The sequence below is a fragment of the Amblyomma mixtum genome, chromosome 2 (genome assembly GCF_055824585.1).
Source record: "Amblyomma mixtum isolate Tamu chromosome 2, ASM5582458v1, whole genome shotgun sequence".
NCBI classification, from domain to species: Eukaryota; Metazoa; Arthropoda; class Arachnida; order Ixodida; family Ixodidae; genus Amblyomma; species Amblyomma mixtum.
This window is the reverse complement of record NC_143013.1, coordinates 108,738,046-108,765,967: the sequence shown is the minus strand read 5'-3', so window position 1 is coordinate 108,765,967 and position 27,922 is coordinate 108,738,046. Positions and strand designations below refer to the sequence as shown.

Genomic DNA, 27,922 nt, shown 5'->3' with positions numbered 1-27,922 from the left:
CATATATATGAGCATCAATCCATTAACGTTGTCGCGTTTTTCAAACTTTTTTTTTCAGCCGCCGCGGTGACACAGTGGTTATGGTGCTCGCTGCTGACTCGAAAGGCGCGGGTTCGTTCCCGGCCGCGGTGGTCGAATTTCGATGGAGGCGAAATTCTAAAGGCCCGTGTACTGTGCGATGTAAGTGCACGTTAAAGAACCTCGGGTGGTCTAAATTTCCGGATACCTTCAGTACGGCGTCTCTCATGACCCGAGTCGCTTTGGGACGTTAATCCTCATAAACCAAACCAATCTTAGTTAATCCGTACGCATGGAATGTCCAGCCATTGAGTGTCCAGCAATTGCTCGTCTTGATTTCCGGTGAACAGCGCTCATTTGTCCTCGGATGACCTTCTGGCGGCCACCATTAGCCCGCATTTTTTTTTCTGTTGTATGGCTGGATCGCATGCCTTCTCCCCAGTCTTCTTCAGTTTTGGGCCCTGTAGTGACTTGTTTTCTCTTCTATGGCTCGATCGCCTGCGCTCTCTCCAGACTTCCTCCTAGAGCCTTGCAGTTTTGCTGCTTCTTTTCCTCCTGAGAGAGCTCTCGTTGTTCGAGGCCTACAGTGCCCTCCGACCCATTCTTATTCCCCCGGTAATTTCTCCGTCGTTTTTAACGGACCTGTCACGGCTGTGCTTTGTCCAGATGCGCGTCGACTGACGCTCTCGTGTGACGTGGCGCCACTTTTCATGAGCAGACGCCTCTCGAAGCGATCTATTCCGGACTGTCCCCCTATCGCGGGGTTTCGAAACGCGTTGCCCACTTTGGAAGAAGTGGATACTGCGGCGACACACCTCCTTGAGATAGCGCTTGCGGCGATAAACGGTTCTCGCTTTTGTCGCAGAACGCGCGCTGTCTGAGAGCCTCATTTCAGACAGACTGTGTCACACTGAAGTGACGGCTCCGAGGCTTTTTACAGTGCGTGGGCGACAAAGAGAGATAAAATTGCACACGGCAGAATTGACCTGTACGTTGCCGCATCTGTGCCGGCTTCGCCGGCATTGCGGTTTCCTTGTATAGGGGATGTTCTGACGCGCACTGTACGATGTATGGACATCCGACTGTCCATACGGGGCCTCCGTGACGTGCGCTGACTTACTTAACGTGCGCTGACATCGCCCGTACACTGTGCGATGTCAGCGCACGTTAAATAACTGCCACTTTGTCTAAATTCATCCGTAGCCGTTAACTACGGTGTCCGTAGTCCATATAGGTCGCTTCGGGATGTTAAATGCCCCTCATCCATACCCATTGTAAAGTAAAGGTGCCAAAAACCACACACACACACACACAAGACAAGAGAACGGGACTGAGGTTTTTCGCGCCTTTACAATGAATTACCAACTAGCCCAGCAAGACGTTCTCTTAAACCCATACCCATATAGGATAGTGCTTGTAGTGCGTATTGTATAAAAAGCTTCGATCGATCGAGTCAAATTTCGAGGACCCTCATAATTTCCCTTTTGTTTTGTTATTCACTAACGTCGGCGTACGTTTGCAGTGTGAAAGGGAGACTTGAACGTTGGAACTCCTCAAATGCAGGGTATAGGGGAGGGCCAGAAAATTTTGCGAAATCTGGATACAATATGTTCAAAGTGAGCGCGAGGAGGAATAGCAAAAATGAGGACATTTTCCCGCCTTTTTTATTGCAAGACGAATGGCGCGTTTTTTTGCAAAGGCCGCAGTTCGCCTCTGTGCTCTCATTTTTTTTTTCCTTTTTATTTTTAGAGGAGGCAGTGGGAAGAAATTTCTTCCTTGCTTGCTGCAGCGCGCATTTGTTATGGAAGTGGAGTCGGGTCTACGGGGGCGGCCTGTTCGATCGAATCGGGACATTTAGCGCAGTTGATTCTCCCTTGCGCACGAATCGGCTTCGCAGCGACGAAGCAGTGACCGGTTTACGAATTACATTTATCTCAGCCCGCACTCGGATACCCTGCTCGCGTCCTCTTTTGGGATTTGAAGAAATTCGTAAGGGGCGGGCCCACTCGCTCGGCCTGTCGCTCTGTGTTCCGACGCCCAGCGAAGACGATGATCCCCCGAGCCTGCTTTCTTGTTTGCATTAAATATCTCGGCTGTTCCGCGAGCGATGACCCGCTCTGCTCCGTCTGTCGGCGAGTCCATTGTTCCGCAACCGCATGCGCTGCCTCCTCCAGTCCGCCGCTTTTCTCTTTCTTTCTTTCTCTCCGATCTGGGCCTCTTCGTCCATCGAGTGCCGAAGAAGAGTGAAGCGAGGGAATCGTTTCCAGGTTAGGAAGAGCGGCCGCGACTTCCAGCTGGCGTCAGGCGGCCCTGCTCTCGAATCCGTCACCTGCTGGCTCTCCGCCGCCCCTGTTTCTTTGCCTGCGTCTTCGTGCTGTGCGGGCGAGGAGGGAGGGAAGGGCATCCGGCTGGCACGGCCGTACGCGCGGCTCTGTGTCCGAGGGGCGACAAACACGCGTTTTTCCGCGCGCGCACCGCCGCCGGGACACCTGCTCCCCGGCGCCGCGTCAGGTCGCTCTCCTCGCTACCGACTCTCCCGGTGGCCGACCCGTCCGGCGGCCGGGGAGCACCTCTCCTGCTCTTCCTCCTCCTCCTCCTCATCTTTATCCTCTACCTCTATCTTCCTCCTCGCCCTGTGGGAGCGTGACAGCAGCTCCGCGCGCGTTGCTTCCCGGATGTTGTCCGCGGCTGCTCGCCGGTCTGGCCGTCTGCTCCGCCGGCATCGTCTGCTGTGCGCTCAGTGTGGCCCGGTCGCCCGTGAGAACGGCCCGATTCCACCCGTGGCCAGGAAAGGCGGTGTGTGCAGCCGCTGTCGATAAGTGCGACAAAAGGAGAAGGAGAGGCCCGTTGTTTTGGCAACGCTATCCTCTGCTGGATTAACCGAGTTGGTGTTAACCCGATACTTTCGCATCCTTCGTCTGTGCGCCTGCCGCCAAGCACCTTCGCCGTTGGTTCGTCTGCTACGCCCGGAGAGGAATCGTGTCCTCCAGCCACGTCTTGCCGCTTGCGTACGGATTGCTGCCGTTACGACGACGAATAGCGAGGACCGTGGGAGACTGGACGCCTGTCTTCGCGGCTGTTGTTGACGAACGAGCGCAGTAGCGTACGTCACGTGCGCGGAGACGCTGACGTCAGCGCGTCCCCCGCTGGTCGCGGTTGGTCTCGTCGTCGTCTGCAGTGTCCTACCGAAAGCAGTGGCTGAATGCGTCGTCGTCATTAGTGTCATCTTGATTGCTCTTTGAGGAGTGTGGTGGGCAGTATGGTCTGTTTGCCGTAGACGTCAGGTACGCGTCTCGTCACTACTGGTCGTCGCGCCTGTCATCGTGTCCCTCCACGCCGAGTGATCTTCGCTGCCTCCCCAGTGTCGTGTTCGGAAGAGGCTGGTCTTGAGGGACACCATGCCGTCGTGGAGAGACGCCCAGTGTGCGGCGGCCTGCACCAAGCGGACGCACCGTTCCGTTTCCTCAAGCCTGTGCTGACCCGGCCGTCGGAATTCGGCCGAGTGTGTCCCGGTGAAGGGAGTGTTGCGCTTTCGGCGACGCGCGAGGATTTTTTACACCGCCACGCTGGCTGCCTCGGCGAAGACCCTCTTCATGACTGCGCGCAGCGTTGTGAGTATTGATCGCTCTCAGTTTGCGCGCGTACGGAACTTCGTTGAAACCGCTTTTGCTGTCGATATGTGACCGAGTTGTGGTTGTAAAATGCCTTAACGTTGACTGGTTTGAGCAGGCTGGCGTGACTTTCACGTCGCTGCCTGCACTCGGGACAGTCTGCTTGGAAATGCCATTTAGGGAATTTGAGGTAATATGACATTATTCACCAGCTGCGCTACTGCTTTATGCTGCTTGGCAAACCTGTCGCAAAACAGCGTTTTCCCATATGCGCGTCTCCGCCTTTTCGTAGCGGTTTCGTTCTTTACTGTTTGTTTTTGCCTGCCCCCAAGATGAGCATTTCGTGACTGGTTCACATGTGGACTTTGTTGTTGCAAGAAGTTTGGACCCTTCTTGACTAATTCGGTCGTATTCTCAGCTGTATGCTTAGCGAAGGGAAATATTTAATTGTTCAGCTAACTGCGCGAGGAACAGCGGGGTGGATGAAAAAGAAAAGAAACATAGACGACCGCAGGCTTCTAGCTTTGCTTCGGAATGCCAGACGACGCAGACTTTGCCGTTAGAACAGGATATGTTCACGAAAGAGCTTTCCAAGTTGCGTAGCTTGAAAACTGGAATCACATGATTGTTCCAACTACGGGATTTTATCTCTGTGCAGTAAAATGACACTTGAATCCACTTCAGAGGACCTCGAGGGAGTATTCGCTGAATTGAAATGAGCTGCGCTCATTTGGGTTAACCGAACTGGTTTGAGTGGGTTCCTAAACGTATTTATTATTCAACACTGCGAAGTCCTGGCATATAATTACGCACTTCTGATGAAAACAGTAATTTCCTGCTGGGTTTTTATATTTACAATTGCTCACTTCGTGAATGAGTGGAATTCATGCTTTTGTACATCTTTTTTCCCCACATATGCTTGCTGGGCGGCAGAAACTGTCAGGTTCAGTGTGCGCATTAATGCTTTGCTTTTGTGCCAGTTATCTTCGAAAGCAGTTTTCCGGGGAGTGAGGCAAGCGCGCTTGACAGTACATTCGGCTACTGCCCTAGGTAGTAACGAAATGTTAGGTGATGTTACTTTTTTGTTTTGATAAAACGTGAATACATCGTTCTGAACGGCCCCATTTTTTTTTAATGTTACTCAAACGTTGAAATAAACATAGGATATGAATAACCTTCCCATAACCTTAATGTTATGGGATTAATGTTCAGTGCTGCCTAGAGCTCATGCTGCTGTAGTGAGCCACGCCAAAGCAATGCAGATATGGAATCTCGAAGATTTTCTAGATGAGCAGTATCCGAAGTTTCGCGGACGACAATTGCTGCATGCCGGCCGAAATCTGCTTCCGTACAGGTTCGCTTAACTGAAAGTTGCAGGGTGCTGAAATTTGTCCACCGGAAACACATTTTTCATGGAACACACACAGTAGGGTCCCGGTGGGGGACTTAGGAAAAGTTTGTGCGGTCGAAGAGCTCGCCGAACTTGAAGTAGTAATTCACCGTCTAGTCGGGTACAATTCAAGAACCAAGCGGCAAATGCCCCTCCAGCCTATGTCGTCGACCAATCCCTTTGGACTTGCTAACATGAAATCATGGGGGGTGGCAGATGAAAAGGGAGTAACTACGGCTCATTCGGATACAAACATCTACAAAATAAATGCAGCAAGCAGTTATACACAGGAAATATCAGAAAACAAGGTACAAACAAAAAGAGCGGAGTAAATGTTTACATTTGAGTTGTAGGCACAAATACAGATGATTGCGTGTCTTCGATGGCTGTTACGAAACTCTCGAGTCAAACGAGCGATCCTTGTCATATCTTCCGTTCCCCGCTAATGTCCTTCGCAGGCAATCGTGGTCTATTCGTTTGTGCCACTGCCCACTGTTCGTAGGTCAACTCGTAAGTACAGTGGTTGAGTAGCTGCCATACCGTCCTCCGCTCATTAGGTTCTCACACAGGCTGTCCCCGGTGGCAAATATGGGAGTGTGATCGTCGCTTTTCGTTCCCGTTTTTCGCTCAGTTTTGTCTGAAGAACCGAGTTTATTTTAGGTTTTGCGCCGAACCTGAAAACGTGTCAGGGGGTTCTATGCGTCCACAGGGAAGCTATACATAGAGAGAATAGAATGCCCGCAGTCGGGGAGTTGTGGTTGGTTGCATATGCTGACAGTGTGAACCATATCATGTTGCGTGTACCTGCTCGTCTTTTGGCGACGACGTGTAGATCGCGTATCCACGCTTTCAATGCGAAAGCAATACAGTGTGTTCCATTCGCACAAAAGCCGGCGCCCGCGCCGTCCTTGGCACGATGATTCGGATGACGTCAGAACGGCGGTGTACGAGATCACGACGCATGTGAGCGAACATACATAGGTAGTCATGAATGGCGAAACGTAATGTATGAAAATAATGACCCTTAGTCATTCTGCAACGTGTCGGATGACGTCAGAACCCCGGTGTACGAATTCACAACTCATTAAGCGAATATGTGTAGTCATAAATGACGAAACGTAACGTATGAATGTCATATGACTCATAATCATTCTGCAACGTAGCATGAGTCATCACTTGTTTGTACAAAGTATGCATAGTCTCGTAGTCATAGTTATTCTGCAGCATGTCATGACTGAGCACTTTAATGCATTCGCTTTTTCACACGTTTCTTTTTTCTGCGTTTTAGTTTTTCCACGCAGTAACCACGAAGACATTTTGAAGTCAAGAGTTTGACGGAAGCCCGTCTTTTTGCTATGCAACCATTACAAAAATAGCTTTCGACAGTCTATAGACTGTCCGTCACTGAAGTCTATAGACAGTCTGTACATTATGGACATACGCTTTCAGTAGACTTTTGTATACAGACAGTCTGTAGATTGTGAATAGACAAAAGGAGATACCTGTAGGAAGGTAATAGAGTTCATAAAAATCTGCGTAAAATTTATGGACCATATATATACGGGAAGATTGCAATAACCGACAAACAACACTGGCTGAATCCAAGTCAACCGTAACGTCGGCAACTCTGCGATGTCGCCGGCATAAAAAAAGACTAGAAAGAGTGCATCATGCCGACGATGTTAGGAAACGGATATACTGTGACGTATCAATGAAACTGCAATGGATGCAAAAACGGAACAAGATTACCCCGCATTGTGTTCATGCGGGGGCATCGTCCGTATCCGGTTCAGCCGTTATTCCGTCCCTCTGCGAGCGAAAGTAATTATGGAATGCGCTGCGTCTATCGCGCGACTGCGTGTCCGGGATGTTTCTCTCTCTCTCTCCACCGGCACATTTTTTCGAGCGATAAAGGGCTCTCAATGAAAGGGTTTCGGCGGGCAGCGCGGCTAATCGGAATACCGACCGCTTGATAAGGGCGCGGCGGCGTCTAACCAACCACCGCTCGTTTGCCCAGACGGACGGACACCGTATGTGATACCGGACTGGTAGTGCCCTCTTGGGCCGGCTTCTTGCCTGCCATTTTCCTTAATAATGAACACCGCGGGAAGTCGTAGTTATAACGTGTACAAGGTACCGAATGTGCATATGTCGTTAGCCAGCGTTCATAGTCAGACTCATAAAAAACTGATTTCATAGAAAACTCATTTCGAGTGCTCAGAGTATTGCACAAACTGCATTTTATAACTTACTTATGGAAGCATGGTCGAGATTCCAGCTGCCAGAGGTGAAGAAGGCACGCTGAAAGGTCACGACTCATTAAAAAAGCTTACCTTACCAGCTGAACAAACTCAGATTTCAACAGGCATGCTGCTGCATCAGTAGAGGAAGGAATGCGTTTATGTCTTGTTGTGAATTTACCACTTATTCCTGAGCATTTTTAGAGTTCAGCATTCGGCCTAGTCTGTCAGTTCTATAGATGCGATAATTGTATATTTTTTAATAAATATGGGAGCATTTCGAATTTTAGCAAATTTTGGGTGCCTACAACGACGAAGTGTTCGAAGTTCAGAACTTTTGTCTGGCATGAAGCCCAGAAAACCTGGGCAAGTGCGTATAGTGAGCGCGGTCGTCGCTATACGCGTGCTGCATTGTGCAGAACACAAAAAATTTCCGCGAGAATTTCGCAGGGGAGGATTAATGGATCATCCACGTAAGGGGAGCGTCCCATTTGAACCACGTTCTTCTTGGACCGGTTTCGTCACAAAAATTAGGGTTAAGCAAATTTCTCGTACGCAAAATTTTCTCGCTTGGGGAGTAGGGAAAGGAGTGGGCACCACGTTCCTAAATTCGCCCCCGGAATGTTGAGTGTTTGGATCATCGCATTCATATCATCTGGCCGGTTCAATTAGGAGGTGGGAGCGCAGCAAGCATTTTAAAGTTGTTTTGCAGCGCGTATAAAGACTGCAGGTCGTCGCAATACCAGCAGCTTGACCTACCATCTCACCGCGCCCTTGAACTTTATCTTCATCTCGTGTGAAAATATTCCCATTGAGTGACGCAGCGGTCGCCACTGACGGCTGATAGATGGCGCTAGTTGGTGATGTCTAGCGATGGCCAGGAAAGCTGGGCATGTTTGTTGCCTGGGCATCCCAGAGTTAAACACAATCTAGAATGGGCAGTCCATGCTTTGCAGGTAGAGGCCATGAACAAATTAATGAGACAACCCCGCTGTCTTGAGAAATTTCGCATCTTAAAATCGCACTGATCCCATCATCGATCCCATCCCGTTATCGTCTGCTAACTCTGCGAAGCTCAGAGTCCGCTCGCTCCTGTGTTTCCTCTTATATAGTACTATATCGAGCGGAACTGTGCAGACCACATGCTTTGATGCGTAACCAGTGTTGTATGGAGCTCCTGTTACACCTCTGGAAGCTCCTGAGTCTCATGGGAATTCGCGAGGACGGGAATTCCCCTCACCGTCGAGAGACTTGGAACGCTGGTAATATACTATAGCGTGCCGCACTGTGAGGCCTGGGGGGGAAACTCGGTGAGGCGTGTACCTTTGACCAACGCTCCCGTCGGTGGCAGGCGTAGGGAAGACGGTATAATGGGAGCCCATGCATGCGGCTGACACTATATCCAGTGTAAGCGGCACACTTTTCCTCTGCACAATAACAGGGGCAGCTTTCCCCAACCGTGCTGAAACTTCATTATTATTTTTTTTTTTCACTGAAAACTAGTCGCAAAAACGCGTGCTTAAAGTAGAGCTGTTCCCTCCAAGGCTGACCCATCAGTCCGCGCCAGCGCGTTAGGATTTCTCCGTCATTTTTTTGTTATTTCGCTACTGTTACTACTTTTTATTTGAATATACTACCATTTCTATGCTGGAGTGTCACATGAAGGGTAGCGTTGAAAACAAACGTAAGAAATAAGCGAAATAAGCTAAAATAAGACACGGCATGAAGCGACTGCCCTTCTGAGATTATCTCGCCGCTACGAAACCTGCACTGACGGGCTCGATCCCGGTCGCGGCGGTCGAATTTCGATGGAGGCGAAATTCTAGAGGCCCGTGTACTGTGCGATGTCAGTGCACGTTAAAGAACCCCAGGTGGTCGAAATTTCCGCGGACCTTCACTACGGCGTCCCTCATAGCCTGAGTTGCTTTGGGACGTTAAACACCAATAAGCCAATAAACCAAACCGAAACCTGCACTGACTCTTCCCGAAGGTATTCTTCACCTTCGTGTTGACGCCGCCTGCCTCGGCTGGTTATATTGTACATGCGTGTTTTGTGCACGGGTTCCCTCAGGTGGAGGATGAGGAGCGACGCTGAAAGGGAAACAAAATTCAGCTCCATCCAGTATAGCCTGGCAAGCGGCCACGGTGACGCAACCGGGGCTTCGGTCGCTCTCGCCGTGACAGATAAGCAGCCCACACGTCTCGGTCGCCGCAGCTGCAGGGATTCAGTGCAAAATCTATGACGTCACGGAGGGGGACCATTCCGCGTACTGCATCCTGCTCCATAAGCTCGCCTTTCTTCTTCACCGTGACGCCTCCGGTTCCCCGATGGCGTTGCGTCAGTAGCGTCAGCGCGGCTTGCGTCTCCGAGCAGCCAGCGAGCGTCATCGTCGGACCCGATTTGCGCGCGCGCGCGCGCGCTCTCAGTTGTTTGGCGCGCATAATCCCTCGCCGCGCTGCAGCGTCCAGCTGTTTCCGAGGGAAGCAGATTATTAGGCACTGCGCAATGCGTTCGAACCTGTCTCTCTCTCTCTCTGTCCTGTGGGCGCGATTGAAAGCTGCCTCGAAAAAAAGCAAATCGAGGAACAGGTGGACGTTGTACGTAGAGAGATCGTTCCTGACGTCATTGTAGCGGGTCGACGCGAGCCCATTAAGCCGTCCGCTCGTGTTATGAACGGCGGTTGCGTCGCGTCCCGGACCTCGACCGTTGTGTAAAGTCGCTTCGGTGGCTGACGTTCTAGCTCGTGGCGTGATAGGATTAATAAGGAGTGGAGGCCTGCAATACGATGAGTGGAAGTTACGTGTCCGACTTTATGCGGGCCCTTGCATTCGAAGACTGTGTATAGCCCTATAAATAGCTTTTTTGTGCGCCGCCCTCCTGTCTTTTACCTCCTTTCTTCTCACTCGTACCGATATTACCCGCAAAAGCATGGATGCATGCATAACCACCAGAGAGACCGTGAGGATGTATGAGCGATGCCCGCTGCGTTAAAGCCACGTTCTTTCGGAATGAAAGCTGGTTGATCGACATTTAACATTATTCCGATATTGTTGTGTATTGGTTGTACTGTGATCTCCAAAGGCGATGAGCATTTTGCGTCCTCAAATCTGGAAATAAAAAGTGTTGTTTTCCTGTAAACTAGGGACGTTGTTAACTTTGCTTTTAATTCCATTCTTAGAAGACGTTCAGTTGCGCCCCCCCATTTTTTTTTCTGTCACGACAGTCTGTAAGTATGTTATGAAACGCAGCGAGGAACTATGAACAGTACATAGAAAACCGTATCAGGGAAAGCTCTGGCCTTACGCAAGCTCATAAATTTCGCTCCAGGGGTACCTGCTATGACGGGGTACCGCCGTGACGGAGCTGTGTAATCTGCTTCACCGGCATGGTACGCGGTTGTATACCGGTGTGTTGCAGGTGACAACGGGCGATAAGATTAGGAAGCAATAAATGATCGCGTATACAGGGTGTGGCGGCGCAACGCACCCCCTACGCCCCGTTACACGAGGTATAACCTTCGCGGGCCGGCCACGGTTTCTCGCCATCTGATAGGGAGTGTTGCCATCGGAGCGATTGCCCTTTGCGGGGGTTGTCGATCTGCGTCCGATCTTTTAACCTGTCATGAGACGATGGCTGTGCTGTGTACGCGTGGGTCTCGTCAAGACGTCTCCCGTGTAGAGTTTGCGCGGGAGGCGTTGCAGTTACGGACGGTCCCCCCGCCCGGAGTTCCCCGAAGCACGCGTCGGGATGAGGTGTGACGCCAACGCGACCGCTTGACGGGGTCTGTTCGCGGCGGCGACCGCATTTCTGCGTAGGCCGTATGCATAAGCGCCCGTGTGCGATAATTTCCTTTGCGCCGAAAGACTTCGATACTTTACTTCCTACGTCGTCTCAGTGTAGCAGGTGGAGCGGTGATCGAATTTACTCGAAGGCCGTTTTCGTCAGAACGACCTGGTAAGCATGCTACTGTGCAACTCCTTAGTCTCTTCTGTAGTTCACTACGGATGCCTCGTCTGGGCTCCAACAACTGAATACATTAATAAACTCGCTATATTATACAGAAACGAGTTGTGCGCATTGTGTGTAAAGTGCCGTATTTTGTTCCACACGGCGAGGATTTTACAAACACACAATATTATACGAAAGCATTTGTTCCAAACCTGATACAAAAATGTTAGATGGGCGGATGAGAGAAGTTTTCGGCGTTAAGGTGACCGCTGCTGGCACGGGACAGGGTCAGCTGGGGGGATATGTGAGAGGCCTTTGCCCTGCAGTGGGCGTGCAGCACGCTTGCATGCGCGCGCGAGCGTTGTCCCCGAAAACTCACGGCTGCTGATTGACGGGTCGCCTTTCATTCATTCATTCATTCATTCATTCATTCATTCATTCATTCATTCATTCATTCATTCATTCATTCTCTTTCCTTCTTCCTTTCCTTCCGGTCTTTCTTTCTTCCTTTCTTTCTTTCTTTCTTTCTTTCTTTCTTTCTTTCTTTCTTTCTTTCTTTCTTTCTTTCTTTCTTTCTTTCTTTCTTTCTTTCTTTCTTTCTTTCTTCGCTCACCAGTGCGAGTGCGATCTGACGCGACTGCGTTCTCCGGAAGTTGCTGCGTGACCGGAAGTAGGTGTGATTAGGCAGATTAGGCCGTGTGTTGGGCATAGGTGTTCAGTCGGCTCGCAATCTGCCCCTGGAACTCCATCCGGGCGCTTCAGGCCTCGGGGAACACTATGCTTCCAAGCAGCCCGAAATGTAGTAGGGCGGCAAAAGCGCATCGCGGGTCACGCGCCAACTTCCGGAAAATACCCTCAGCGCAAAGGTGGAGCCCGAAAAAACAGCGTTGCTCATGCTCACTATAGTGCATCCTCCCCAGGGCGTACGCAGCTGTTTGGCGGCACGTGGCGCATTGCCTTATCGCTCCCCCCATAGGTGCAGCCACATCGGTGTTCTTATCTCTCGTGCCTCCTGTGCCTGCTTTTGTTTTCTTCCTCTTTCGTGCGTTCCGCGGTTTTATGCGCCGCTCCCCCGGCTACACGTGCTCGTACGTAGGCGTAGGCGGCGGGAAGAGAGAGGCCAAGTGCGTCCGAGCCCGGCTGACAGCAGCTGTCGGTGGAATGTAAGCGCCAAGGCTGAGGCGTGTGCAAACGCGGTAAGCCACCCCGTGACGGGCACCTGTCTCTACGTCAAGCACCCCTGGGCCGCCGCAAGGTCGCGGACCCGACTGCCGCGCGGTGGTGTCCTGAAACAAGGACGACACCCGCAGCAGAGGACTTCGCGTTTATTTTGAATTACAAATAAATGTTTCTACTCTACTCTGACACCGCGTTTCGCATGCCGGAACGCGGCGCTAAAAAATATTATGGGACGATCAGACATATGCGATAATTCGGCGAAAGCAGCTGGATTTACCCTCGAATACTTTAATGTTTTGAATCAACTGGGTGTTTATGCTCCGAGCTCAGGCTTTACTTACGCGACAGAATTTTCCTGGAGGGGGAAAGTGGGTTGAGGTGGGGTGGGGAGGTGGCTGGTGGGTTGCTTCATGGAGGGTTCATTTCAGACATGAGATTCAAGGAGGGGATGGGATCCTCATCCTTATGGTCGTGTGGGTCGATGCATGCATTCCGTGTTCTCGAGGCGTGCTTAGTCGGGTACAACTCAAGAACGAAGCGGCTTTTCCCCGTCAAAGGACTACCTTCCAGCCAATGTCGTTGGCCGATTCTCATGACCCTGCTAGCGTGACAATACAGGGAGCGGCGACGCAATGCAGAGAGATGGTCTATCCCCGATTATCGAGGAACGGGATTATCCCCTTTAATCTACCATTCCCGGCATTGTCATGCTAGCAGGGTCATGAGAATCAGCCCGCACCACTGGCTGGAAGGAGGTCCTTTGATGGGGAAAAGTCCCTGGAAGTTCATCATCATCATCAGCCTGATTACGCCCACTGCAGGGCAAAGGCCTCTCCCACGTCTCTCCAATTAAACCTGTCCTTTGTCAGTTGCGGCCACCGCATTCCCGCAAACTTCTCAATCTCATCCACCCACCTAACTTCCTGCCTCCCCCTGCTACGATTGCCTTCTCTTGGAATTCACTCTGTTACCCTTAACGACCAGCGGTTATCTTGCCTTCGCATTACGTGCCCTGCCCAAGCCCACTTCTTGCTCTTGATTTCGACTAGGATGTCATTTAACCGCGCTTGTTCCCTCACCCACTCCGCCCTCTTAACGTTACACCTATAATTTTTCTTTCCATAGCTCGCTGCGTTGTCCTTAACTTAAGCTGAACCCTCTTTGTTAGCCTCCACGTTTCTGCCGCATAGGTGAAGTACCGGTGAGATACAACTGTTGTATACTTTTTTCTTGAGGAATATTGGTATGCTGCAAGTTGTGCCCGACTGTAGTCAGGTGGGCCTGTGTGGTGTCACTTCGATATTGTGCCAGAGTGCTGCATTTCCTACGCACAAACTGCCAACCTTCGAAGGGGTATGGCTGGCGATGTTTAGTGTGCACTGCCAACACAACAAGCACCATATCTTCCAGCACGTCTTGCTCTCTCTCTCTCTCTCTCTCTTCGTAGACCTGTAGAATGCGCATTTGTTGATTACAAGTTTGTGGTTCGAAAGAGCACTGAATACCTTGTGTTCTCCTTTGCTCCGGGACGCTTCTAATGCACGGTTCCACTCAAGTTTATTGTGCCGACTTCGCAAGCTATAATTTCATTGTTGTTAGTGACAGGTGGCGTTTAAGGGGATTTCCCTCTCTCCGACGGTCACCTGCCAACCGGCCCCATCTCTACTTGTAGAGGAGACGCTGGACTAAGAATGACTCAGCAAAAATGACTAAGAAGAATTCCCGAAGAACTGTCTGTCTAAAATGATGCTTTCGGGAGCTTTTCCTTGTCCGCAATCGCTTCTCCGCATTGCGAGAAGCTATCGCGAATAGCAGTGGGATAGAGTAGAGCCAGAATGGAATTGGAATAGAATCAGAATTGGAATATATTTTATCAGTGAAAGGCAGTGAACTCAGAATTGGAATAGGTTGCCGCTGCTGAGCGCTCATTCTGGATTCGGTGAACCGAATGTCTCGTCTCCGTTTTGGGATTTCATAACGTCCCCCGTCGAACTCGCGTTGTTCACCGCAGGATTTGGGGGAGAGTGTGTCAGAGCCGTCCTTAGTACACTGAGAGAGAGATAAATATAAACATTCGTGAAAGTGGTAATATCGCGGCAACAAAAATGCTTCCTCGGCTCGCATGATTTTGTTCCCAGCTAGCGTTCTTTACAGCCTTTGTCAGAAGATTAAAGGGGTTTGCTTCTGAGCCTTGTAAGTCCTAACCTTCGGAGGGGTCAGGATCAGAAATTTTCTTACCCTCAGGTGGCTTGGAACGCAGGGGAACCATTACAAGCCATACGATGGGGCTAATTTTTTGACGAGCCTTCGTTTCGAGAATTATATATATATGTCTGTATATATAATTCATATATGAGGTGTTTTATGTCTATATATAAAATCTATATGTACCGATGCCGCATTTACGGGAGCACAGGCCTACCAGAATGTAGGTAGTGCTCCCTCTGCTGCGCGACTGCTGAAGAAGAAGCTGCGATTGTGGTCGGTGATCTGCTAAGTTTCCTTACGAATCGGTATAGAAGTTCTCGAGCGAAGGTAGTACAGGGATCGGAATGGCCGCCGTTTCGCAGCATTCCCCCGAAGCCACGTTCGGACACCTGCCCTTCCGTTCCGGAGAGCAGGGCGAGTCCTTTGGGTGTCCGCGATGCTGCCGTCCTCCTTTCCCCTCCTTCTCGCTGCCCTGCACGCACAAGGAGCATCGTCGTCCGTCCCGGGCGCGTGCTGCTGCTCGCTGGCCGAAGGCAGCAGCACTCGGAACTCGTTTCGGTCGCGATGATGATGCCCCCCTCCTCTCCGGGCACGAGAAGAAGAAGCCCATCTCGACGCCCCCTTGAAGCCGCCACTGCTGCTGCTCTCTGCGCGGCACGGAATTCCGCGCGCTCCTCTCGGGACGGTTCGTTCCTTCATCGAAACGGAGGGGGGTTATTCCATGCTATTCTCTTCGCTGCTGAGTTTCTTCCCTCCCTTCCCTGCCTCGCCCCCGACCGCCGTGCGTTGTTCTCCGGGAAGCGTGCGTGCCTGCTCGTGACGTGTACGGTGCGTGCGTGCGTGTGTGTTTTGCGGGCGCGGAACCGCCGGTGCAACAACTACTTTCTCTCCGTGCATCTCGGGAGAGGCGGGAAGAGGGGAAGGGGGGGGAGCAGTTTTCTTCGACTCACGCGCGCTGTGCAGCAGCGGATGATGATTCCCGGCCACGCCGCGGCCACTCCGTGAAAGTCGTGCCTCCCCCCCCCCCCTCTTTCCGCGCTCTCTCCCGTGTTTCATGCTCCTCCGCGATGGCTGTGGTGCATCGCTCCGGCCTCCTCTGGCCCTGCGGTGGCCTAGGCCTGCGCTGTGCCCCTGGGGTCGGAGAAGCGCAGAGGCTGAGTGAGGGGGGGGGGGGGCAGTGATGTTTTTGTACGTTCCATCGGAAGAGCGGCGGAATGAGGCCGGTTGATTGCCTCTTGCAAAAAAAAGCGCGCGCGCGGCGTGCGTGCAGTGATGAGAGTGGTCTCTGGGCCATCGCGGCGGATCCCCGTATTGGGAGGCTCTCGTAGCGCACCTAGTCCATAAAAGCACGTCTTAGAGGCTGCCCTGCGTCCTTCAAAAGCGCGCAAAGCGGCCAGGGACTGCGTTCAGGGGCCCTGTTCGTCGTTCCCCTTCCGACCTCGCGTAGCTGTCGCCGCGGCGGGTTCGTCCGTAGTCTCCAATAGGATGGGAGATGATATGAGGAAGGTCCCTCACCTCGATGACCAAGCTGTCGCCGAAGGCCTGCCTGGTTCTGTTCCAGCGATGCGGCTGTTGGGCGCCAGCAGTACGAAGCCTTGGTATGGCAGCCGCAGTGTCATCGTCAGCACTGCCAGAATTGCGTCCATCGTGGGACAGAGTCCTCTCCTATGCTTCGCGCCAACTTTTTCTGGCAGCGGAGTGCAAGCCACGGAGCCGAAACATGCCCTCTCCTCGCTTGCGGCCATTAGTTTTCTCTTAAAACTGTGTATTGCCTATATTCGTTATTTAAGGCATTATTTCTAACACACTGCTGCTAACGTTCAACGCTGAAAGTCGTGAAGAAAGAAACGTTTTTTTTTTTATTACACAAATTTGCTTGGCACGTCTAGTTACGCGTATCTACGTAGTGCATTCGCTCAAGTGGTGGAAAGAAGTCAACGCGAAGGTGTACAACGTGCCGGGCAGCCATGTTCACCGTCATGCGGCCGAACTATTTGGCGGCACGACGCACTGACGTTGCTGCACCGCTGTAGCAGTCCCTTCATTGTCAAGAAAAGCTGTCACAGAGTGTCCTACCCGAGCCGAACGGCCCGGCTATCGCTGACGCACACTTCCCAGTACAGTCTCACCTCTTAGTAGCCTCTCATCTCTAAACTTATGACCAACACTGTTCCCACTTCGAGTTGTTGATCAGTTCGCTCACGCCCTACTATGTGCTAGCCGTCCTCGTTAGCTCAGAGAGGACATATATGTAGAATAAATACCACGAAAGAAAAAAAAATGTCCCGGTTAGCTCAGTTGGTATAGCCACTGTTTCGCTGTATCGGTGTTCCGTGGTTCGAACCCCGGACCTGCACGATTTTTTTCTTTGACAACGAAGTCCCTGAGGAAGCTGTATAGCTTTCCTTTGTAGCCGTATGGCTGCGCTTGGGTGGATGCCAACGAGTAATTACTCCCTTATTACCTCTTAATGATGTGGCTGCAGTGTACACGGCGGTATGTCGTTGAGGAGTGCTTTGCGGCGACAGCGTAAGGACTCGCCGTCTGCAAGATGAGTGATGCAAAGGGGGGAAGTGTTGGGGCAGTGCTGAAAATTCGTCGCCTGTGTGGTATAGAACCATGTTTGTCCTCAAAGGGGAGTGCTGCTGGGTGCGATGCGTGGTACTGCCATTTCTGTCACTTCTTCCATCCCGTGGTGCGCCCATACTGGGGTTGTTATTATTCTTTTTTTTGTTTTTGTTTACCAAGCGCGGCGTGTATGGAGCGATAGGAGAAAATGGTCGGCTGTGTTGTCGGCTGTGTTGGCTGCAATTGGGCTGCTGTTCTTTCTGTAAAAAGAAAAAAAAAAAGCAGGGTCACCGACTCGATGGAGTTCACTCGGCGGTTGCGTTGTCGTGGTGTCGGCAGTATGCTTAGAGCCAAAAAGTTACATGTTTGAACAGAGCCCAGTGAGTTCCGTTTGGTCACGTGGCAAAAAAGAAACAACTGCTTGGAGATTTCGCGTGTTTTTCGTAGACCGAATTCAGCTTGCTTCGAATCTCGTCAGGTCGTGTTTCGGCCTTGAACTGCGCGCTCTGTATACGGCGCGGATGTTATTTCGAAAAAAAACAAACAAAGAATCCTTCTAGTCACCGCACATGCGGCGCGGCGTAGAAGCTGCTGTGCGAACAAACACGTTTCGCCGCGCGTTACAACCCTTTCGGCGGTCGCAGTCGGATGTGTGCGTGTGTATACACAGAGAAGCAACACGTGCCGTTTACATGCTCGGGCCTTGTGCAGAATTCCGAGCACGTAGCACGTACACACGCGGCCGTGCGGGGATCGCGGCCGAGGGGACTTCCCCCGAATGCGGCGCCAACGTTACGTCCGAATTTCTGCTGCGTGGTTGTCGCAATGGGCCTCGTTGAGCGCTGAATGCGAATGGCTGTGCCCCGTCGGTTTTGCCTTGGATCACATTGTACGGTTACATTCGGACTTTTCCCCTGTCCGGTCTCACTTGTCCGGTCTCGTTTAATTCCTTACCAAACGGAGTTTCGGCAAAACTCTCGTCTGTAGACGACTTCGTAAGGTGTCGTCAAAAGAGCTACTACTGGGGCTAGTTGGAAATGCATTCTTGAAGGTATTGGTGAGCGCTATCAAAATACGGAAAAGGGACGAACAGACAGGACGAAGCGCTTTCCAACAACCAGTTAATCTCAGAAGAAACATGACTATATACACATATGGATGTCATATCATACACAGAAGACGGAGGTGCGCACGCGCTGATAGGAATTTTTTTTTTTTTCCCCTTCATTCCTGTCAGCGCGTGCGCACCTCCCTCTTCTGTGTATGATATGACATCCATATGTGCATATAGTCGTGTTTATTCTGAGATTAAATGGTTGTTAGAAAGCGCTTCGTCCTGTCTGTTCGTCCCTTTTCCGTATTTTGATAGCGCTCACCAATACCTTCAAGAAGGTGTCGTTCGTTGCCGACCGCGGTGAACAGACCGGGCCCTTGTAAAAGTGGTCTACAGACTTTCTATAGGCTCTGTTGCCTTCCTGTCGGTATTTGCTTTTGTTTATTCATAGTCTATAGACTGTCTATTGACAAGTCTCCTAAACGTGTATGGCCACGAATCTGTGATTGCCTATATAGACTGTCTATGGGATTTGTATTGTCTAAAGACTGCTCTGTAAGAATTCTGGATCGAAAATCAACAGACTATTGACAAAAGTCTAAGGACAGTCGTTGTAGTTACCTTGTAGTTCAACACAATGGCGAAACGGGCGAGTTGGTGATACATGCTTAAAGAAAATAGAGCAAAAAAAAAAACGAGGACGGAAGGAAAGGAAACGACAGGAAAGCGCTGCCTGTTGTTTCCTTTTTTTTCGTCCTCGTTTTTTGCGCTATTTTCTTTAACCTTGTAGTGACCAGACTGCATAAAGAGATTTTCGTAAGGGCGCATGGCCATCCTGCGGGGTCGTCTGCAGGTTCTCTGGTCGCACCCACGCCGTAAGAAAAGGAGAAAAAAGCGAACAAAATGAGAGAAACAAAAATGATTAGTTAGCCGACAAGGAACACAAAAAAAAAATGATTAGTTAGCCGACAAGAGCCTACAGCGCAAGGGCTCCTCACTCGGATCGTGTGGAGGCTCTGTAGCCACGTGACCAGATAACCGGTCGCGAGCCGTGAAAAATAGCGACCGAGTCGCCAAGGGGGGGAGGGGAGGTCTAACAATCACGACGCCGGGCGCGGTTATCCCCCTCTCCCAAAGCGTGACCGGTTAGTCCGCCTTGTAGTTACCAGCAATTTGGTCACCTTGTTCGGGGCGAGCCAGATAACGCGGAGAGCGTTTTGCGTCTCTTATATGCGAAGCATCATCGGCGGTCATACTCCCCCCCTCTCCCCCCCCCCCCCATTCCCCCACGAGTTGTTGTAGAGTATACCCTCCCACTGGTCTTGATGATTGGCCCGATCATGTGCTGCTGCAAGAAAACAAATGACACGATTCGGATTCCGAACGTTCGGAATGCGTATACCCGCACTACTGTGTGGTGCGTGGGTTGAATAGTTCACGGGCTGCAGCGGAATAATAAGAAAAAAAAAAATCGGAATTTCTGCGCGCTTCCGTTCCTGCTGGCGCTATTAGGAGGACAGCTAGTATTCTGCAGCAAACGGTGGAAACTTGCTTTCCGGCCTTTAATACAGATGGCGACACGTAAACTGCACCACTTCCGCCGCTGAGACGAAGATGTAACGGCACACAATTTTCCCCTTTATTTCTTGCTTAGACGTTTGCCGAAGAGGGGGCTGAGGCTAACGGCACAATGTTGCCTGACAGGGCCTAAGCCCCCTACTACATTACAAACAAACACGTAAATTTCACAGGTCCGGCGGGCCGGTACAAGTGTCGTTGATAAGGACATAAAACGAAATCAAAGAAAAGTAGGCAAAAAAGTAAGCATTATGCAGAGCAAAAATACATACACACTCAGCAAAAAGTCCGAAGCGCTGGACGAGAATTTGCATCCTAAATGTACGATGAGTATATAAATAAAAACAGACATGAAACAGTACATCATAGAATGAAGTTCTACTTAGAGCTTATTCTAGGCTATTGAAAAACAAGGCAATATGGCAGAAAAAAAATTATTTCGTTCGGTAGCGCGCGTCTGGTGTTTTCGCCACTGGAAGCTTTAAAAATGAGGGGAGAACCGCGGTGCTCGCAGGCGCAGGGATTGGCTGGTTCTACTGTATACCTTCCACCGCAGCAACCGTCGCCACGTCATTCTTTCTTCGCAGTGCGTGTGCGAAGGATTAAGTCTAAAGTCATCTCGTCCTTAATAAACCACTTCCCGGCACTTCTCTCCTTACTCAAAGTAGTGAGGCAATGTTTCCCGTACTGTTGAGCGTTTCTCAGCGGGTACGTACTCCGCACGCTCGCCGAATGGCCTCTTGTATTAATGCGAAGGCATTTCTTGGCTCATCGGTGGCGTTCGTCCCACGAGACAGATCCATAGCCAGTCCAACACTAGCCACATAACAATCCATACATTGGCTAAAATGGCTGAATTTAAAAAAATAAAAATAAAAAAAACAGATATTAAAAATGTAAATAACACTAAAAACAGAAAGAAATCAAAGAAAATGAAAAGGAATACAAACACAAAATATAAATGACAAATAACAAAAATGTCTGCCCCCCCCCCCAAAAAAAAAAAAAGCAAAATGCAGGGAGAAAGAGAGGACAGACAAAGGATCCGACATTTCCTGCATCTGCGCTCGCTAATGGCTGTTGCATCCTCGAGCTTGAAGTCATTTCGGCGCGATAGTCTCTTCTGAACGCTTCAGCACAAGGAGGCAGAAATGCAAACGCGTTGGAGATGCCTGTATCTATGCCGACTGTGCAAATATTAAGCTATCCGTTTTTTTTTCCCTGTCGGTTCGCTGGGGTGCGTGGACAAGCGCATCCGGTATGTGCATCCGGCCAAGGTGCCACGCTGATCGCTGGAACGAGCGCAGGAAAAAAGAAAAAGGGCGCGGAAGTGCGTTCTGCGCATTTCCCACACCGGAGTGGATTTATTGACGGTGAAAGCTGATAATTAATGGGCGTCCTCCCGATCTTATATCACTCGCAGGTCCGCTTCGCGGTGGTACTCTGGTCTGTCCTATTCCCTGCTGATCGAGATCGAACGCTGCTGTCATCGACTGCCGTTATGAATCGAGCGTGAAGTCGTGGCTTCGCGGTAGCCGGGAAATTGTGTTCGTCGCGGTGGCCGAGGCGTTAAAAACGAACCGACGGGATGGAAACGTGTACACCGGTGACGTAGCTGGTCGGCCCTATATACCGTCTCACTCTACGGCCTGTCCCGACAGTAGTGTCTTCGTGTCTCTGTTGGGATTAGTCGAACCAGTGTTTGCTCGGGGCAGAAAGATGACGCCTGCGACATTCGCGCATTCATCGAAAATTGTTTGGCGGCAGGTATTCTCTTTTTAAGCCAGAGAACACAAAGTACTCGAAGGTTTAATCTCTTGAGGACTAACGTCGGTGCCGCAGTCGTCAGTCTCTCAAAGTGCAGCTATTATTACTCGATCCCGTAAAAAGTAACTCCAAGGACAGCCAGCGCAGAAAACAATACATGCCCTCTTCGTCCCTGCTGCTCTTGTCTGTTGTGTTCTTCTTGCGAGTTCTTGCGAGTGCGGTAAAACAATTATAACCCGACATCAGATGCTTCTTAAAGGGTCTTCAAGCGCAGTTAGTCTACCCTGGGACTGAATTGGCTGATTATTATTGTTATTACTGTTGTTGTTTATTGCGCAAGGGCGTCTGCGGTCAAAGAGCGCCCTGGCACGAAGTATCCTCGTTTACACAAGCTGGTGTCAAATACCCATTTCCCAAGCATTTCACCCCAGATAAGCCGAGCGCCAGGCCAGGGGACAGCTTTGTGTACCCATCGTATCACCGGTGGGTACCCTGCTGCAGTGGGGATCGAACACCGCACCTCCCGCAACCTCGTAACGAACCTCGTAACGAACAACGGACATGTGCAGAACACGTTCCTTACGTGGTTCGTCTTTGTCTCCGTTGTATAGCGCAGTAACGTTCTTTAAGTCAGGAGCCAGTACCAATTCGCCCGGATGCTCGAACATGTTTGAAGTTGAAGTATATTTCAGTACTATGAGTACTGAGGACACGCAGACAAAACGCCATACTTGGCTTGACGAGGTCCGCGCTCCGTTACAGGGCATACAGCATAACAGCTTAGCAAATTACATTGCACCATCAGAATGCACAGACAATAAATGCAGATCATTCTAACTGACAGAACAACCAGCAGTTATAGAGGCTAACACTAAGCATATAATGAGAAGCATTTGGAGGCACTTATACAATAGGTAAAGCGCGGGAATTTAACAGGGTTGGTAGTTTGTGCGACAACATTTGGTGTCCATAATTAGTGCGGGCTCTTGGCACCTGCCAGGGTACGTTCACTCGCAAAGAACGCACATGTTCTTTTGCACTCAAACCTGAAAGACATTGAAGGAATGTGTCATTGTGTTTAGTTGATGTTTGGTATCGTTTTAACAGCGTATCTTCATATAATGCAGCTACAGGTTTAAGATTTAATGACGTGAAAAGGGGTGCAGTATGGGCGTCGTACGGTTGATTGGCAATAAGACGCACCACTCGTTTGTGTACTTTATACAGTTTGTCTACATTGCATTAGGCCACCATTAGGCCACCGTTGCTGTCGTACTGTTCGTCTCGTATTGTGCTCCTCTCGTATCGTTCGTTCTCTCACCCACCGTCGTCTTCTCTCTCTCCCACAGGAGCTGCTGGCCACGGCGTGCGAGTCCGTGTCGGCGGCCGACGCGGTGTCGGCGCTTCGCTGCGGCGCCTTCTCCTCGTCGGGCTCGGTGGAGTCCACGGGCCGGCCGGAGTCGGTGCGCCGCAGGAGGACCCTCGAGTCGGAGGACTCCAGCTACGACTCGGACACCGAGAACAACCCGGCCGACGTCGGCGGCGGCACGAGGCAGCACGAGGACGTCTCGCGCACCGTCTCGGAGACGCTGGGCGCCGAGTTCGCCGAGTACGTGACGGCGGGGCCCCAGTATGCCAGCCGGCTAGAGTTCGCCGTCAAGCTGGGATACACCGAGGCGCAGGTGAGGTCGCTGAAGGGCTCAAGCCTTCGTCCCCCGTGTGTCTGTCTGTCCCCTGTTTTGATGCGATGAGCGCTGAGACGTGATGACGTAATCGTAGACGTTTGCACGACTTTCGTAGCGGACCCGCTCACCTTGCGTTGTTAAAATGGACCTCGGATTGAGTCACTCGAGTTTCAACTAGTTCTAAAGGGTAAGGAGAATTGAGTGATGCATATTAAAGAGAGTATTGCGATAATGGGATACAACCTTGGAGTATCCTGTATTGAAGACAGTTGGTATGCCTTCAGCGCCGTATGATATTTTTTTTCAGTTTAACATTTAAAAGAAGAGAAAATGTTCCTTCATGATCAAGAGCTAGATGAGGCATTGGGCTTGGGTGGCGTGGTGGACCAAAGTTTGCGTTCGCAAATATTAAGTGTTTTTGCCCCGTAAACGCTTGATGAAAACTAGTATTTAGTTAGTTTACATTACTTAATACACGTGGTCTGAAACCTGAGAGATAGCGCCAGAATTTCTCAGAAGGTTCGTTCCTTTAAAGATCTATGAGAGTCTGCCCGTAAAACTTGCTGCTCGAAATCTTCATTTAATCTAGCCAAGTGGTAATGCGGTTAATGCGGTTAATGCTGATGTATAACGTTGCCGTTCCATTTAATACACTGCTTTAGATCGATTATGACCTTACTAATGCGTGGTTCCGACGCTTTGTAGCATTTCTAAACAACAGAAAAAAACGTGTTTTGCATTCGCTCCAAAAGACGGGAGACGTCATCGCCATGTTTAAATTCAGAAAGCGAAAGACGAATCGTGTCGAAAACAGATCCATCATCTGCAGCAGAAAAGGCACGAGAAGTTCTAACCGAGGGAGGCATTTTTTTTTGCCACTAATTTCTAAATTTACCTGAACAATCTCATGGCCCGAGATACCATCAGCAGTTGTTACAGGGTCATCTTCCGGAAGATATTTCGGAAATATAAGGTCAAGAATCGATTTCGTAGCTGCGGTGCATGCCTGTGACAGTGACTATTCGTTTCAGGTTATGAAAAAAACAAAATCTCGAAGCTGAATCGTCGGGTTCCTAGATAGCGGTTCATTCCAATCAATACCTGGCAAGTTGAAATCGCCAGTGACCACGAGCTCTTGATAATTTGTTTGAGCATGCTCTCTAGGTTAGCCGCCAACGCTTCCACGTATGACACAGGGGTTTTTTTGGTGGTCGGTAATCCACGGCAAACAAACTAGGTAGAATTTTTTATCGCTCAGCGTAGACCAGGTGCTTTCATGGTCTGCAATCCCTTCAAGTTCCTCGCCCTTCCCGGTAACGCCTTGTTATTTTGCCTGCCGGTCCTGTCGGTCGCGCTGGCCACAAAGAAACCCGGGAGCGCAGCATATCAGTTTGGGCCTTGCTCGTTTGCGCGGTTAACTTTTCTACACTGGGCTTTGTCAATCAGTGGAACTGTTGCGCCCTTCAGTGGAACTGTTTCGCCCTTCGGTGGAACTGTTTCGCCCTTCGGTGGAACTGTTTCGCCCTTCGGTGGAACTGTTTCGCCCTTCGGTGGAACTGTTTCGCCCTTCGGTGGAACTGTTTCGCCCTTCCGTTGATGGTGGGTGGTCCCTCGCAGGTTCAGCAGGCGCTACGGCGGCTCGGACCTCAGCCGGGTCAGAACGAGCTGCTCGCCGAGCTGGTGCGTCTGGGCGCGCGGGAGCAGCACCAAACCACGGTGGGCGCCGACTCTGGCGGGCCCGGGGCCGCCTCCCGGGTGGACCACCCGCTCTGCTCTTCCTCCCTGGCGGCCGACGACCCGCTCAGGCCCATCGTCATCGACGGCAGCAACGTGGCCATGAGGTATGTCCAGCCGCTGAGCGAGGCTGCGATCACGACGCCGGGCCGTGTTTTGTCATCTAGCGTGATGTGGACCAACGTTACTAGATTACCTGGTCAGTTTGCAAACTCCGCTGCAGTTCGGCGGCCAAACTTGGCCCCAATCGGCTCCCTCTCTTGAGGTGGCGCTTTCGACGCTGTTGGCCCGCTCCGGCCGGTCCCTCGTCACACGAACTACCGCTATGAGACGAGCGCGCCGTGGTTCACGCCACTTTACGCCGGTAATTCCTGTTTAACGAAGATATATCCGAGATAGGACACAAATATTATTCTGAATGTGCAACTACAGTGGCATTCAGGCTGCACGAACGGTCCTGGGCAGCAGAGGTACGATCGGGACGTCTGAAAGTAATCTTGTAACGTTGATGTGGGCGGTGTGTGTCGACATAGGCCGCAAGTTTCGTATTTTAGTCGACCGTAGCGCCGCCGCGGTGGCTCAGTGGTTACGGCGTTCGGCTGCTGACCCGAAAGGCGCGGGTTCGATCCCGGCAGCGGCGGTCGAATTTCGATGGAGGCGAAATGCATGAGGCCCGTATACTGCACGTTAAAGAACCCCAGGTGGCCGAAATTTCCGGAGCCCTTCACTACGGCGTCCCTCATAGCCTGAATCGCTTTGGGACGTTAAACCCCATCAACCAACTATAAACCAATCAAGTTGCCGCGTAGTACCGCCCAGGTCCTCGTATTGTCGGCGACGAGGAGGCCGTGCGCGAAGACGTCTCTTGTTCCGGCATCGTGTCGTAGTAGTAATAGTAAAGTGTTCTCTTTACGGGCGACAGTCTTCCGGTACGGTTTTCGTGCGTATACAACTGGGTGCGTGCGTGTGCGTGCGTGCGTGTACGAGCATGGGAAGGAGGGGTACGTGTCCACTGAGCGGTCGCATATGTGGTGCGTTAGAAGGAACTGCGTAGAGGACAGCTAACAAGAGCGTTTCGTTGCGGGTAAGGCATGCGTTTAAGTCAGGTTTCCGGGGGTACAAATGCGTAGAGATACATGCGGGTTACCAAAGATGTCAGTCAAGAGGCCATGCTTCGGCAAGTTGTACCAGTAAGTTCCGAAAGGCTGGCTATCGCGTTACCCTTCTAACGTTCGGGATAAATACGAGTTATCGAACAAAATCGCCTTTTCTGTCTCTGTTTTGAAACTGCGATACACCCCGCTCTCCTTCATGTTCTGCACGTGCCCCTTCGGTAAGCTGTCATTAGTGCTTGCGAGTAGAAGTCCGTCCCGATGATGCTATGCTGCGCATGCTTTGGAATCACGATACGTGCGCCGTCGTGTCCTGCGTTAGCTTTAGCGGCGGGTGATGCGCAAGAGATACGGGCGCAGATGTGACGGCTCTCGAGATCCCCTCAAGGCGGTTAAACAATGCGCGCGCGTGACCCTCTCGGAACTGCTATCGAGAGAACATGGTCGCGCGCGAACGCCGTACGGCCGCATTTAAATGCGCGCGCGTTTCGCCACCCGCTTTGATTGCGCGCTTCCAGTGCTCGGCGGGCCGGTGATGGGCGGCAGCATTGCAAAACCCGCAGGCGCCTCTCTTGACGCGCGTGCGCTCGGATCCTGGTACGCGCTGCTGGTCTTGTGACTGCTGCCGCTGGATGGGACGGTGCGTGGCGTACCCTGCCACGGTGCGCCGTCCAGGGAGAGAGTGCGTCCGCGGCACAAGCCTCTGCGATCCACGTGTTCGCTGCTCGTGCAGCGGTGTGATTCTGGAGAAAGTTCGGCCGCTTTTGGAATTGTAAGAGCACGTTAAGCGTTAACGGTGCTTCTGCTTGTAGTGGTTGTTTCGCGGAACTTGAACAAAGGCTTTAAAGAAAGAGAAAAGCGGTACGCCGCACCTCCATTGGGGTCGTAGTTTTTTTCAGTGGTCACTTAAGAACGGTGTTTTTTTTTTCGGTGAACAGTATTTCCTACGAATGGATTACTTTTAGTCTTCGATGATATGTTTTATTGTTCGCTCAGAAGTTACGTGATGTGTCATCCGATGCGCCAGAAACGCTCTAATAGTCATTATTAACTCATGAAAGCGCTTATAGCAGTCGAACCCAGCATCTTGCGGAGATAACGATGTTCGCGATGTACTGCTTGTGAAGGCCTCTACCGGGAGAGCAAACTTTGGCACGCTGACCCAACGACCATCTTACGTTTGTTCGGCAAAGGCGGTTAGCGGGCTATTTTTCAATGCGATAGGGTTATAGGGCCTGTTCTCGATAAAAGCCGGCATCCTTCCGTGTCACGAAAGAGCGGGTGGCGTTGACATTAATTCAAATAAATTGGATGGATTCGCCGCCTGCCCATCGCGGTGTGATGGACCGGTTTCTTAAATTGGCCCTGGGTCCACACTGGGCACGAGGAGATTGATACACAGACTCCAAGAATGATTTTAGAATATGATTTAATTAATGGGTCTGGCTTGATGCCGCTTACGGGAAATGCAGTAGGGCTCGTCCACGTCGGGGCTCAGTCAGTTTGTTGTGGCACGGGCTCGACGAATGGCTGGAAGTCTTCTGCGGCCAGGCTGGGGATTTCTTCACGGCTGTGCGGCTCTCGTTCTCGGCCAGGCGTTGAAGCGGGCTGTGGAGGTCCGAACGCGAGCGAAGGCCAGACCCCGGGCTCCCTGGTCCATGCGCGGCCCCGGTCTTCTGCCTTCTTCCGTCTCGTCCGCTCGCTCGAATGGTCCCTGTCTGTCCGTTCCTCCCGTCGGCTCCCCCTTTTTAAGCATTTTTCTTCTTTCTTTCTGCAGCCTCCACCTTCGCCGTAGCCGCTGGCTGCTTCACGCCGCCCCCGCGGCGCCG

At 51.2% G+C, this 27,922-nt stretch overlaps 1 protein-coding gene across 2 annotated transcripts in view; it reads left to right on the top strand.

Annotated features, from left to right (window-relative positions):
• LOC149360525 (uncharacterized) overlaps positions 1 to 27,922 on the top strand; it is a 123,591-nt gene that overhangs the window by 44,044 nt on the left and 51,625 nt on the right. The window contains exons 1-3 of one of the 2 annotated variants that reach the window (XM_089572373.1): positions 1,313 to 3,629; positions 22,912 to 23,244; positions 24,865 to 25,088. In XM_089572373.1, the coding sequence (XP_089428499.1) occupies positions 3,612 to 3,629; positions 22,912 to 23,244; positions 24,865 to 25,088 (575 nt within the window). In that variant the 5' untranslated portion in view covers positions 1,313 to 3,611. Of the gene's footprint in view, positions 1 to 1,312; positions 3,630 to 22,911; positions 23,245 to 24,864; positions 25,089 to 27,922 lie in introns of those variants that run through there. The other variant, XM_089572372.1, reaches the window with a different exon arrangement.